Source organism: Strongylocentrotus purpuratus, unplaced genomic scaffold, assembly GCF_000002235.5.
Source record: "Strongylocentrotus purpuratus isolate Spur 01 unplaced genomic scaffold, Spur_5.0 spur5_scaffold_16, whole genome shotgun sequence".
Classification (NCBI taxonomy): domain Eukaryota; kingdom Metazoa; phylum Echinodermata; class Echinoidea; order Camarodonta; family Strongylocentrotidae; genus Strongylocentrotus; species Strongylocentrotus purpuratus.
This window is the reverse complement of record NW_022145601.1, coordinates 2815846-2831263: the sequence shown is the minus strand read 5'-3', so window position 1 is coordinate 2831263 and position 15418 is coordinate 2815846. Positions and strand designations below refer to the sequence as shown.

Genomic DNA, 15418 nt, shown 5'->3' with positions numbered 1-15418 from the left:
TATACATGATGATATATGAATATTTACATCTAATTCCAACGCCATTCATGTTGCCTCGTCACTGAAAACTTTCTCACCACCACCCTAATGCAATAATGAAGGAAAGCATAAATGAATAGAATAAATGAATAATATACAAACAGAAAGAAAGATAAAAGCAAGATTTGTTTTATATGAAATGAGAAAATTTAATACCGGGACCGTTGTTAATTAGCATCCTTATCAGTAGTATTTGTTATCTTAATTTCCAACAAATGTCAAGAGTATCTTTGTACGCTATTTCGTCAGCGTACATAGATACTTTTAAATTTTGTTTCATTTTATTGTATTAGTACCAGCATATTAATTTATGTGAACTTGTTTTATTTAATTGATAAATATAATTAAATGCCCATGCTTTAGTTGGTTCATTTTATGCAGTTCATCTTTTCAAGCTGAAACGTGTTCTGTTTTAACGTAGGCCTACTTAATTTTTTTTGTAGTAAATAACTATGTATTATGTATTTTGTATAATTTACGTTTCTATTTTTTGTTGTTGTACATTTTACCATGTACTTGTTTCACTTGCCTAAAGGGCTCCTTTGAAAAACCCTACCCTGTATTTCAAAGAAGACTAAATAAGTAAATAAATAAACCTGTGTCATATTTACATCGTCAGATTCTCGTTGTTCGTGGCATCGTTTCGGCCAATCGTTATATCGTTTCTACGGAGAAGCAATGTCTAATGATGATGCTAGAGCACACTGTGTGAGCAATGGCGGTGACCTGGCCATTGTCAAATCAGAAGAACTCAATGTAAGAGAAACTAACCTACGCTTTCACATTTATTAATCGTATCGTTCATGTTTTTTCTCTGTAAAGAAGCAGACAGTGGCGTAATGAGCAAAAGCTTTTTTTGGGGGCACAAAAAAGAGGAAAATCGTCATTCCAGCAACATATTTTGTAAATCACTGGCATCGAATTAGAAATAAACCACGTTTTATTTGTATTTTTTTTTGGGGGGGGGGGCAACTGCCTCCCCCCATCAGTACACCAGTGGGAGCACACAGTCACATCATTGGATGATTTTATTTAGCCATAGGTAATACAACTCATAATATGAGAGTGTTAAGTTCAAATTCTAAAAATTATTTGGAACCGATCTTTTAGCATTTAGATTATTCAAAATGAATGTCAAGGAGATGCTTAGACTGGAGAATATCATTGTATGATAGTCTATAATTGTTATGCTTAATTCATATGAGAAAGAGGGGGAAGAGTTTTGTTATTTACGTTTATTATGTTGTTTTGTCTTCTTTTCTCACGTATATTTTCTAGAATTTCCTGGTAGGAATCATGACAACTTCAAACCCGTCTGACGCTTGCTATTGGTTAGGACTTAGGAGAGACATTGGCGGCAGTTTTGTATGGGTAGATGACACTGTGGAAAGGTGATTTCATATCATTCTCTTTTCATTTTCTTTCGAAATTCTCCTTCTGCTTTTGTTTAAATAACTTATTAATAACAAACCAGTCTTTTATCTATAACAATCAATCATAACTTCACAACAATCTCTTTATTTGTTTCACTTAAAGCATTATTGAGTACACCATAGGGTTTCGTGTAAGAATTATAATGCATTTCCATATACCAATGCATCTTTTTGCAATATAAACCTTATTCCCGTTGAGATTATGTAGAATACGAGTGTCCGATATACTAAGGGTAATGCCTTGGGATATTGAACAATGATTATCTTGTTTCTCATTTTCCAAATCCACCCTTTGGGATAATAGAAGAGATGAGTCTTCTTGGGCTCCAGGAGAACCTAACAATTACAATAAGACGGAAGACTGCACCTGCATCAACTCTTTAGTGGATATGGGAAATGGTCGTCATGGGAAATGGAATGACATTGAGTGTTCATATGCAAGACCATACATCTGTGAGAGGCCTCAGGGTAGGTTAACTCTGCTATAGGAAAGATGAGTATTTCAACTGAATGTTATGGGCTATGTAAAGGGCAGGATATTGAGCTTACTCAATGTTGTGTGTTTTCCTAAAATTGTATTGGTGAATGTTTTAGATGTTAATGTTTTAAGTGTTTGTTTTAAGCTTGATGAAACAATTAATAACCCTAACATATCCCTAAAAATACGCCTTTGCATTGGTATCATTGTGTAGCGTTAAATTACACATTATTAAAATTTTGTTTGTTTGTTGTGTTTTTAGATGACATTATTATATCTGACACATTAAGGCCTCATCCAAATTGATGGTTAGAAAAACATTTTTTTCATTTCAGTTAAGAATGACGGATGGACCGATTATCCAAATGTGAGGTATTATATGCCATCCTTCTCAGCAAATTATTTTGATGCAATGGAATACTGCCAAAACGTTGGCGGATCGCTGGCTCAACCGAAGACCGCAGAAATAGACGTGAGTATACCAAACAATCCTTCCGTGTTTATATTGACTGGAGGGGGGTCTTGTTTAAATGAATATAGCAATGGATAATATTCCAATTGATAAAGGGGATTGCAGTTTTAGCACTGGTTCCAGCAAAGTAATATACCCAAATAGACAAACCTGTATTCTATCATCATGTAAGGTCTGTAGGTACACCTATAGTTTGTTAACGATGAGGTAACTTCCTCCAAACAGTAATCCTTCGTCACATCATCCAAATCCTGGAGCGAATCTCGGAATTCCTCTAATTTCCATATTTTTGTAGTGTGTTTTGGTGATGAAATACAATTCTAGAAAAGAAAGTATTGCCATGCCCACTCAATGCATCCGCTTACGTAATGTGAAACTGGAAAGTAGAAATTCAGGCAAGAGGCATGAACCTCCCCCTCCTCCCCGAATGCCTATGAAAAAATCGACAAACTCTGTTTTGTGTTTTGCAAACTAGGCTGTGCCAGTTTAAATGATTATAACAGTTCTTATTTCAATTGAGGGATAAAAGATCATCAAACAAACTGACCATTCAACCAGTCCAGCCCTCTGCATAGTGAGGAAATATTTAAAAAGAAGAAAACATGTTGTAGCTGCAGCGAGTTGTGTGAATGTGTAAAATGTATTCATTTTATAGTGAATTTTGTTCAAGGAAATACATTTTTCCACATCAAACTTTATTCATATTTTCCTGTGATCATCATTGTCACTCGCTTCACTCGCCTTTGTAGAATTTAGAAACTATAAGGTTGACATTCAGACAAGATATATCACGTGGTATGACCAGTTTTATGAAGCCATGTTTCTTTTATCACTATAAACAGCTAATTCTCACAAACAGCCTCAGCGGGGTCGAGTTCTGGTTCGGGCTTGATTCACTAGACAACGAAGGTGTCTTTCAATGGGCGGATGACACTTTGCTTCGAAACTCAAGGTATTTACATTCTAAATGATTTAAGGTTAAAGGGGAAGTTCACCATAATACTAATTTGGTTTTAATAGAATCAGAAACATGAGAGAAACAGGTTAGTGGAAAAAATTAGCAATAAATAGAAAAAGAATAAATATCGATTACAAGTTGAAAAAACTATGAATTTTTGAAGGTGCAACAATACAACCCAAATTGGCATCTCTGTGACATATCTTGCGAGCTCCCCTCCCATTTGCCCTGTACTAAAAAAAAGGCAAAAATTTATAATTATTTTACCCTAAAGAAAATCGTCAATCCTACATTCATCCTAAATAAAATTATTCCAAATATAAATTTGATACATCCCGTGTATAAAACAAATTTATTACGTCATAAATAGATAATTAAGAAAATAAAAATTAAAGACATTTTCTTTACAGAGCAAATTGGAGAGGAGATCAACTTGTGTTTCACTGATGATAACTTCAGCAATTCATAAGTTTTATATTTTAATAGGATTTGGGTCAAACATTCACAAAGTTTGCTCTCTCAATTTTCTGCATTTATTAAAACCAACCTAATAACAGGACAGACTTTCCCTTTAAGAAAGGGTTACGATCCGTCCATAATATTTATGAGAGATGAAGATGAAGAGAGAGGCGAGAAAGAAATAGAGAGAGAGAGAAAGAGAGTGGGATGACGGGGGAGGGGGGGGGGGATAGAGATAGAGAGGGAGAGAGAGAGGAGGGTGTGGCTGGGTAAAGACGTTTTTTATTTATTTTAAAAAATCTTATTCTACATTCATCCCAGAAAATGAAAAGAAACCAATGTTTAGGGACCTACTATAAAACAGTAGCAATTTAAATACTTGTAATTTCTTTCTTTGTTTTAAGGTTTACCATGTGGATGTCGGGTGTACCTGATAACTTTGATGGGTACCAGTTCTGTGTAGCACGCTTTATTGACGGCTGGGATGATCGGTTTTGCAATGAACTACGAAGATTTGTCTGCGAGATATCAAAGGGTATGTATGTATTTATCATCAATGTCATAATACAATTCGTGTCAAAATTCACATCAATAAAAAAAGAAGGAAATGTGATATCTTTTATGATATTCATAATAGATTAAAGTAAGTTGATTAGAACCGATTAATTAAGCATGAGCCAAGAAATATTGTTATCGATGATTTTATGTAAGTTTTTTAGATCTTTGTATGTCAAACACAAATCCCTTTCAATACAATGTGTGTAGAGTCATGGCAAACTTCAGCAATGGCACAGTGATGGTTAAAGAATGAGTTCTTAGCAGTTTGACATACATTTGATACATTTTATTTTCTGAAAGTAGCGTAGTATCAGTTGTTAAAATTAAAAAGTGTAAGATTTGCTAAAACTCAAATGTGGGAATTAAAAACATTCGTCGTACAAATTTGTCTTTATTTTCATGTATTGACCTTAAAATATTTCTTTTTTCTTAAAGGGTGCCCCCATGGAAAATGGGATGTGCCTATCTGTGATCGTCTGTGTGATAACTGTTACAACGGAGGAGTGTGTAACCCACAGACAGGAGCATGCATCTGTACTCCTGGGTTTACTGGTAAAAACTGCCTTACAGGTAAGTCGCACATCCTTATATATTCACGTTGATATAATCAGGGGCGGCGGGGTGGCTTTCAAAGTGGGATGGCACCAACAAAAGAGGGAACTTCTTTTGAGAAAAACATGGGCACCGATATAGGGTAACCTCAATCGACAAAAATACAGTTTTGAGAGAATGATACATACCTCTACATTCTAATTAAAACATTACCAAGAATCGCTGTTACTGTTTCTTCGCGTATTTTTTTTTTCTCATGTAAACAATTCCTGAAAAATCGATGTAAACTCTACACAAATTATTTTTAATGAAAAACCATTGTCTAGGATGTGTTATGTTGATTGTATGCCATAGTTTATATCTGGAATTTTAACTGTATAAACCTACGTCTTAGTATATCAATAAGTATTACTATTCAGTTATTGTTTTAGTTATGAAACCAGCGGTCTCCCCCTTCTTTTATCTTTATTAATATAAATTCACTCTCTTCCTTCCATATTTATTTTTTAGTTAAACTGAGGGCGTCAATAGCATGCTTTTATACGCTTTAGCGCCCCCTATATGGCATGTTTATCTTTTTTTATATACTGATTATGCATTAAGTGTGTAACTTAATTTCCTACCTGTATCAAATGCAAATGAATCAAAATTAAATGTCACAATTAGGCACATAAATATGCATGCTTGAAAAGATGACCTGTTATCAATTACTATTTATCAATAACAGCATGTGGCGACCAATGGTTTGGGTCTGAGTGTGAACTTGTATGCGGTTCTGCGGTAGCTGATGATTCTTCTTGCAGCGACAACAAGTTTTGCCTTTCTGGTCCAAATGAATGCAGCTGTATAGCTGGCTATGCAGGAGCATTCTGTAATGAAAGTAAGGTAGCACAATGTATTGTTTTTAAGGTAATCCAGTATGACAGTGAGATTTCTTTGATATGGGTTGTTGAAATTTACTATGAGCAAAGTCAGCAACATTGCTACCACGGGCCATGATCTCTTATAAATCTTGAACATTTTATTTCATAGGGTGTATTAAATAATAGTTAAAATCAATCATAATTCTTTATTAATAATTCGATTCATAATTCATTTTATTAAAGTTCTTACCTTTCTTGGGGGTTTGTTTTAGCGTGCCGCGGTGGAAATTTTGGCTCCGACTGTCTCCAGGATTGTCACTGTATAAATGGAATGCCGTGTGATGTGTTTACTGGAAGATGTAAAGAGGGCTGTGCGGCGGGATGGTCAGGAGAAGGCTGTCAAGGTTAAGTATCATACTGGGCGTATCCAGACAGGGGAGGGTTTAAATTGATTGATTGATTGATTGATTTTATTTATTCATTTCATATTACAATTGTTTGCACAATAAAGAATATAGTTGACAAAGAAAGATCAAAATTATGAAATGAAACAGGAACCTACTGGAAAGCTTGTTTTTGTAGGTTCCCAAGAATAAATATAATATGAACATTATCATCATAAATCATTTTAAAGTGTCTTAATAATCACAGTAAAATAGATATAATATAATAACATATTTTCGTAAACTATTTTAAAGTATCTAAATAATAAAAAAAATACAAAAAGAAAAGAATGACAAAACGGGACACAAAGGACAGGAAAATTACATAAAAGATAAGACAAGACAAGACATGAAAAAACAAAATACGATAAGATAAACAAGACAGGATGGGACAAGACACACAAAAGGACATGACAGGACAAAACAAGATAAAAACAAAGCTGCACACAACAGAAGTTAGAAGAAGAGGGAGAGAGGGAGAGAGAGGGAGAGAAAGAGAGAGAGAGAGAGAGAAACAGGGAGATGTGAGAAGTTTAACCTATAGGAGACACATATTTTTGTATTACATTCTTTTTGAACACTCTACTAAAACTATAATATGTGGGTTTATTTCTAACTGGATCTGAAAGAGAGTTCCTGAGTTTTGGACCTGAAAATACAAATGATTTATTTGAGAGCAAAGTTCTTGTTTTGGTAGATTTAAAAGCTCGGCAGACCGAGTAGGATAATGATGAATATTGACATTCTTTGAAAACATTGAATTAAAAAACAATTTAAAGAGATTTGTTTCAAATATAAATATACAAAGGGTAAATGAACGGGCGATGTAATGATGTCTATGTAATTAAAAAAAAATGTATTATTAAAGATGCAAAATAATTAGAGGATACACCGCTAAAGATAACCAAAAAAAAAAAAAAGAAGAAAAGAAAAAAACATTCGTATTTGTCTGTCGGTGAGCTGCTCTTTGCATCATTAAATCACTGCTAAGAGCCTTCGATTGGGGAAGAATAAGTCTTCGAGGAAGCTTCAAAGTTCAAATAGTCATTTTTTGTTGTGGCCATGATGGTATCCCACCGCTGCCACTAGCCACATGGCCTCATATAGTGATAAGGACTTTCCATTTTATAGCCATGCCAGACACGGAACTATCAGCCCATGTCGGCCGTAAAAGACGGAACACGGGAAGAAGAAGAAAACGGAGGAGAAGAAGAAGAAGGAGAAAAAGTCGAAAGAAAGATAGAAAGAGAAGTTTTTGATTTTTGATTTGGAAGTTTCAGAGATATTCCATGTCGCCGTTGCAACTTAAAAGCTAAAAAACTAATAACCAATAAATCGAGACCAATATAAATCGAATCTTATGATGCAAAAATGAATAGGCATAGTATTTAATACAGGAACCATTGAAAATACTTGCATAAAGCTTTTAAATACGAAAACAAATTTATTGTTGTGCTCGTTTTACAGTGCCATCCGTTTGCCCAGTGGGTTATTTTGGTGTCAACTGCACTGACCATTGCAACTGTCCAGAAAATGTTGGTTGTGACAAGGTCTCTGGATTATGTAGCACAACAGAAGGTCAATGTGAAGTAGGATTCACAGCAGACTCAGTGGACATGCCCGATAGCTGCAACTCATGTGAGATTCCATTTCTGCATTAAATTAATTTGTAAATATATCTTTGGTTTTATGCATAATTGTTCTTATCATTTTCTGCCTCCGGTCCTACCATGATAGGAATATTTACATTAATAATCTACTATGTCCCTTTTGCAGCCAACATTAACTTCTGTAGAACTTTGCAGGAATTATGAATACGTCACGTGTGTCCTATCTGTGACATTTAGACATTAGCAGTGTTCTAGTATTTAAAATATGCAAGGAAACCCGTTTAGTGACTGACTGACATCTTTTTTCTTTGGTAATAACATACATTAAATGAGCCTTGACAGGTACATGAGCATTTGTCTACATCAATAACCCACTACTTGTAATGGCCAAAATTAAATTGATTGAATATTTGTGCAGCACAAAACGTACAACCATTCGGTAAAAGGGTCTGAAAAAGTCAGATTATTACTTAGGTGATTGCAATCACTTAATTCGATTCGAAATCTAATGGTCCTTATTTTCCCACTAAAAGCCATTTTAAAGCCCTTTCGTCTCGTTCTACATTAGTATTGTCTTTCAAATGCCGTTGGAATTTAACCTTCTCTTTTTTATTGGCCTGCAAACGGGACAAGGTACCTTTAAGAAATGGTTAAATAAATAATCTTTCACCTTTGTTTTAGTTACTGGATGTTACAATCAGTGTTCCGGTACATGTCACTGTCGAGATGGGGAGGATGATTGTAACTCGGTGACTGGTTCTTGTAGCTCAGGTAGATGCCATCCACGATGGACAGGGGAAAGCTGCCAAACAGGTTACTACCATTACTGCTTTGTTCATGTTTTTCATTTACTTCGATAGAGACTTTAATGAGCGCACACATGCGTTCACACTATTGTGTCCCCATAAGGTTATTATATTATTAGTGTAGTTAGATTATTATCGTTGGTGTTCTTGTTGCCACACTGTTTCTTTAATATCAACTCACCATATTCCTTATCTCCCATTCTGTATCGATCTTTTCTGTCTTAGCACTTTTATCATTTAATATTTGCTGTGAAACTACAACGAAGACCCTAATTATTAATGTCCATATTTATACAATTGTCTTATACTTCTGAGTTGATGAGTTAACAAATGCTTTTCCCTATCTGTCTTTGTTATGTTTAGACCGCTTACAATCTGCACGTGAGAAGACAAACCCGGATATTGCTATATTTTCCTGTGTAATCTCGCTCGATTCACCAACGAATTATGAACCTGACTTTGTGAAAGCTACTACAGAGGACTTTTCAATAGACAACTGGAAAACGGCCAAAGGTCCTCCACAAATCTTCTCGTCAACACTCCTCAATTTCATATTCAACATCCAAGATTTTTCGGATGATAGTCCTATTTACTGTTTCATCGGAGACCCTTTCAATAAATCGTCCGAGTTCGGCTATATAAGGTTGGCGTCTGCTGCTTTTTATGGTGCGTATGTTTAATATACTTTATGAATAATATAGATTTATGTAATGGTAATGAAATTGCTAGGCACTGATAACAGCGGTTTTATTCTAATGTATGTTTGATTCGTATTAAAAATTGGCAAATTCTATAACTCTTTTAAAGCGCAAAAAGAAAAAAAAAAGAGAACAGAAACTGTTTAAAGAATAGTGCGTGATCTAAAAAAATAGAACAAAAAATAATCACCTGGTCAGCTCATGTCTTGTTTCTTAGTCTTTCAAAAAGCGGCCTTTAAATATCCAAAAGTTCTTTTAAACAGCGATAACAAAAGAAACGTAACTTTTTAAAGAAAGAGAACATAACCTGTCTCAAGATAACAAGTGTTGATAAAGAAAGGGAGAAGCAAAAAATGTCAACAATAAATAGCCCAGTTTGTTTTAATTTTTAGGAATTAAGAACCTTAAAAATTATGATATTTAAAAAAACCCAGTCTCAATCATAAAATAGTTTTGAAAAAAGGCGACTTTTGTGTTATGTTAACGTCACGGGTCACATTATTAGTGCATCATATTAGGGTCGGCAAATAAAGGGAACTGGGGCCTGTCTATTCTTTGACATTCTCGAAAAACTCCAAAACACGTTCATTGTAGCGTATATGTATAGACCCGTGGCGTATCTATATTTCGACGTTAAGCGTTTAACTTGCCCCGAGTGAGAGGTTTTTGTTTGTTTTTTGTTTTACTTTATTTGCCAGAATAATGTAAAGGTGAGCTTCGATAGCGTGTAATTAGGGTAATGAATTTCATATTGGCCGTTTTGCAAATGAAAATTATGCCGGACAGTTGTAAAAATTTATTTCACACTTTTGTTAAACCAAATAATGAACCAAAGTTCATTTTGAAAAGATATACTGTTGTTTATGGATGTAACGCTTGAACAACATCAATTCAGCTTCATAAGACTCATCGTGAGGGGTTCGCCTTTTCACTTCACTCTTTAATGTTCGAATATCTTAAGGAAATATCGTGTAAATGCCAAACATTAGAGTATTCATATAAATCTCACCTACTTTTGGCAATCTCAATAATGCTCTATCAGATAATGTATTTCCAAAATTATGGTCCTCTATTGCAAATTATATAGGTAAAATATTTCAAATTAGTTGATCAAAACGCACAAAACCATTTTGCTCAAGAATAAGGGCGCATGTAAATGTAACATAATTTAGCTGCACGTGACTATCGCGCTAACAATGTAGTTTGATTTCAAAATTTGAAAAGTAAAGGTTAATAGATTACATGTTTTTAAACACCTAATGAATTAACTTATTATCTATTAATTCAACGTTTTTAGTACAGCGTGGTGCCTTGCGTGAACATGATTTATTTTTATTTTTAAAATCAAACAAGTGCTTGTAGAGAATATGAAAAATGCACCAGTCTGTGAAAATGGTAGTCATTTGTTTCTTGAAAGGTTGGTTCAGGGTTTTCATCCAACATGTACAAGCAAGATTTTAGTAAAATCCACCTGATAGAGGGAATTTTATGACCCCACGGATTATTTCGGCACCGTGATGATCTAGAATTAGTATATTCTTAACGCAATCTGTATTCCTAAAATTAGTTTAGTTTGGAAGTTCAGGAAATATCAGATATAAGAACTTGAGTGTAGCTTGGGGCGAAATCTTTTGCTTTCTATGAGGAACAGGGATAAGAAAAAAGGAAGGATCACTAAAAATGTTTCCATTGCTGTGGGTGGGGTAGTAAGAAGAATATCCATTCAACAACTAAAGCTATATCCCACTTTCCATCAGAGAATTGACCTGTCTTGCCTCTTTCAAAAGATCCCTTAAAACATACTTCTTCCCTAAAAAGTAAGTAAATTAATGTGATTTACCAATTCTGTGTTTTTCATGTTTCTTCTTCACTATCTGTAAGCGCTTTTTGTAAACGCTAAGTGTGATTTTTAGTGCTCCTAAATGTTCGATATTATTTTTATAATTATATTATTATTATTATAACTATTATAATTACTATTATTATTTTATTATTATTAATTTTTTTTTGTGTTCGTCTTGACCCCACTTCTGCAGTTTTACCAAGTTTTAGTGGTGTACCGGAACTACTTGAATTGGGATACCACCATGCAGCCATTGGTTGGAGACAATGGGACTCTAGCTCTGAAACAGGGGATGGACCTATTGTTGGCTACAAGATCTACGTGCGATCAGGTAGCAATGCCGTGTTGGCTAAAGAAGTACCACCTCCAAGCATGGTCCCAATTACGGACCGTTCCGTGTTGAAGAGGTCTGCTGAGAATGCCAATGAGATGGTCATGTATAACGTCAGTGGACTTGAAGCAGGATCAACGTACTCTGTTCAGATTGCAGCGATACGGGATGGTATCAACGGTGAAGGCGAACAAGGACCAGCATTGACATTTACAACAAAACAAGGTTGGCATCTCAAAGAAATGAAATGTAAAATACGCGTTATATGACGGCCCATGATTATACAGAAATGCTTGAACATCATGAATCAAAGTAAAAATGGTACAGCTAAAGTATATTTCGAAAAAAAAAGAAGAATGTAGATATCGATGATTACAATGGCAATATATATTCCATTTATTAAGCCATAATCACACACCCACACACGCACGCACCCTGTGGAGCGCGCGCGCACACATGCACACACGCTCGCACACACACACACACAACTTTCCATACGCGAATCATCAATATCTAGATGTGCAAGTAAGCAACCTCCTGCGACCGGTCCTTTTGCATGTAATTACAATTAATCAAGATTTTATTCTAGTACCCGACTTATTTACCATGTATCTATCAACTGATGCTATCTTGGTATTTCTAACTCCTGTCATTTCTTTTCACTAACATCCGCCTTCACACACCATCCTCTTCACCTACCACTTCTTCTCCACCAAAATCAACTTCAGCTGGAGGTTCGTCAAGCTTCATAGCAACTGTCGTAGGAAGCGCTGTTGGTGCTATTGTTGTGATTGTTATCGTTATAGTTCTCATCATCATCTTTTACAAGCGAAGAAGGTAAGAAAGTAACCTTGTACTTAACTTGTCCCTCTTATCAGTCCATTCTCATCGAACTCCTCCACAAAAGAAGATAAAACCGTATGGTCATGAAAATAAAAGCTGAATTATGATTGTTTTTTTATAATTAAAATTATTTTAATACTTTCTTCTTCGTTATCAAATGCTATTCAATGTAAATATTCTAAAGCATAACACTTTTTAAATCTTATGGCAACCCGCTTAAACGACTTGTTATGTTAACGACATGTACTTTGAAAGTACCATACCAATTCCCATATGTCATGTAGTTGGACTTTATTTGTTATTGTTTTATCTATTTAATCGATGCAATTTATCTATGCTTTCCTAATAATAACTTTCAGGAATGAATCAGCCACTACTAAGTCTAAAGGGAAGGAGTCCGATTCGTCTCCGCAGTATGAGAACCCTGTATTTGATCAGTCAGGGACAGACGTCCATACCTACCAAGATTGTAATACCGATGCTGAGAGATATGTGAATCGTACCGACCCTCATACCTACCAAGATCTTCAGAAACCTGATCAAGAGGCTAACTACGAAAAATTGAATGACGCCATAAAGAGAGATTATGTCAACGTGCCAGGCATTTAAACAGTTATATGATAAAACATTAAATACATTATTAAAGGTATTATGTCCCACAGGCGCGTACACAGGGGGGGGGGGGGTGGGTGGGTGTCGAAATATCGATCGGCCAAATTTTCAAATTTACGGGACAAATAAAATATTAAAAATGTGCTGTTCCCTTCCCCACCCCCCCCCCGCTTATTCAGCGGATTTTGGCGCGATTTTCAAATTTTAACCCCCCCCCCCTTTGAAAAAATCCTGCGTACGCGCCCGATGTCCAATCTCCAGGCCACAATAATGAAAGGTTAAATTAAAACGGCATTAACAAATAATACTAATTTAGAACTTCTCTCAAAACAAAAGCGCTTGTAAATGCATTTTTGTGAAAAAAAATAATGACCGTTAGTTGTGAAATCGAATTTAGTGATCGCCGTCGTTTAATTAAATAGTCTGATTTTCAGACCCTTGTACCAAATGGTCGTACGTTTTGTGCTGCGCAAAGATTTAATCAGTTTAATTGTGGTCGTGACAAGATTCGGTTATTGATGCAGACAAATGCTCATGCACCCTTTATAGCTCATTTGATGTAGATTATTACCAAAGAAAAAAGACGTCAGTCACCCACTCAATAGTGTGTGACAGTGAAGTCTAGAAAGTAAACGGGTTTCCTTGCATAATTTGAATACTAGGAGTCTCACTGCTAACGTTTAACTTTCACACTTAGGACATACGTGACATATTCATAGTTCCTGCAAAGTTTGACAAAATTCGCTGTTGGCAGGAAACGTGACACACTACCTTTAATGTGCCGATTGAGAATTACATTGTAAATACATGAGGAGAGGAAAGATCCAAGTCCATCAAAAAGTTTGTAATAATTTTCAGTCTCAAATTATTACGTAAATGTGTCCACTTCAATGATAAAATATGTACATATCTCAGTACATTGACGAGAAATTGTAATTTTGCCAAAATGCATGTAGTTATACGAAATACAGTAACTGTAACTGTTATAAAGAGTAGTGCTTTTTAAAAGAAAAGTAACGGATGAGGGTGCTTTACTACTAGTTTGAAAAAGCAATACCTTCAATTAATATTATGTCCTGTATTTTAATGTATGTAATCATGATAATCATATACCGGTATTGTTTTATGTATCCTTTCCTCTTTGAACATGATATACCTATTTATATACCATATTTTGTTTGTATTTGTTTGTATGCTTTTTAATATTTGGTTCACATAATGTATATTTTGTACACTTCATTAACATGTATAATTCGGTTGTGAAATAGCTTTTGTTATTCCTAAACCAATATATAACATTCATATCATATCACAGTGAAGAAATATTTTAGTAATATGATTGCATGAATAATTGAGTCTCGAGATAATCCTAGAAGAATCATTCAGAACAAAATGTATGGTTACCTGGCGGTGTGGGTTTACAAAACAGACATTTTCAGTACCATGAATATAAGGAAATATAATTCCGGTGTTGTATTTCATTTTAATCACACCTACTTGAAAGACTACACCAATGGCAACTCATGATCATTAGTAAATTAATAACTAGTTTACTTAAATTACTCGTGAATCGCTTGAATTCAAAGTTGACGTATAAAGCTGATCAGAGAAGACGTCATTATTTATTGATTCGTAAACCACAAGAGACGATATAGAGTAATGGTAATTATCCTTGATTAGAAACGGTTCTTGAATCTTGTGAATCCTTGCATAAACCCTTGATACATATGAAGTATTTACTAAAGATGAGGATTGAAGAGGATGGGTAAGGTTATTCAGGCCAGCGAATATGGCGGGCTAAACTGGCCAATATTCGTACAACTATACGACTATACATCTATCCGATGGCTGGAGAGACATATAGTCGTATATAGGTGTACATTATATTGGCCTGTTTAGCCCGCCATAAGCGCATACATGATTACAGCTAGGTTTGGATAATATTGCAGTTTAAGATTAGTTAAAACAAAATTATAAACAAATTAGGTCCCGATAAAAATCTAGCTGCTGGGGTATATATGGGCACCGCCTCGATCGTATGGCGAAAAGGGGAAAATTAAAGACAACAAAGAGAAAGGGTAAAAGGCACACTTTATAAAGCTGATAAGACCCCTCCTACCGCATATTCGGTGGCTTTGTTAATTCACACTCCATTTATTGGGTACAATTGAACCCCCCCCCCCATACTAGTGCCTCTTCAATGCATGGAGCCACATGACACCAATGGTTTCATTATGGTTGTATTTGTTACATATGTCATAGAAAAAAACAATTCATAGGGTTTATTTTATCCCTTAGTTCTGTGGTTGACCCCCCCTTTTTCACAACTGTTTAGCCATTTTCGCGAAAAAAATCCAAGAAGTGCTCTGGTGAAAGAGTCTAAGTCGTCAGCGCACTATTATGTGCAAGCACGTACACCC

At 35.1% G+C, this 15418-nt stretch overlaps 1 protein-coding gene across 1 annotated transcript; it reads left to right on the top strand.

Annotated features, from left to right (window-relative positions):
• The first annotated feature begins 8652 nt into the window (after window positions 1-8652).
• LOC115924807 lies at window positions 8653-11812 on the top strand. Its single transcript, XM_030987652.1, has 3 exons — window positions 8653-8698; window positions 9035-9337; window positions 11406-11812. The coding sequence occupies exons 1-3, from the start codon at window positions 8653-8655 to the stop codon at window positions 11810-11812; spliced, it is 756 nt and encodes a 251-aa protein (XP_030843512.1).
• The last annotated feature ends 3606 nt before the right edge of the window (window positions 11813-15418 follow it).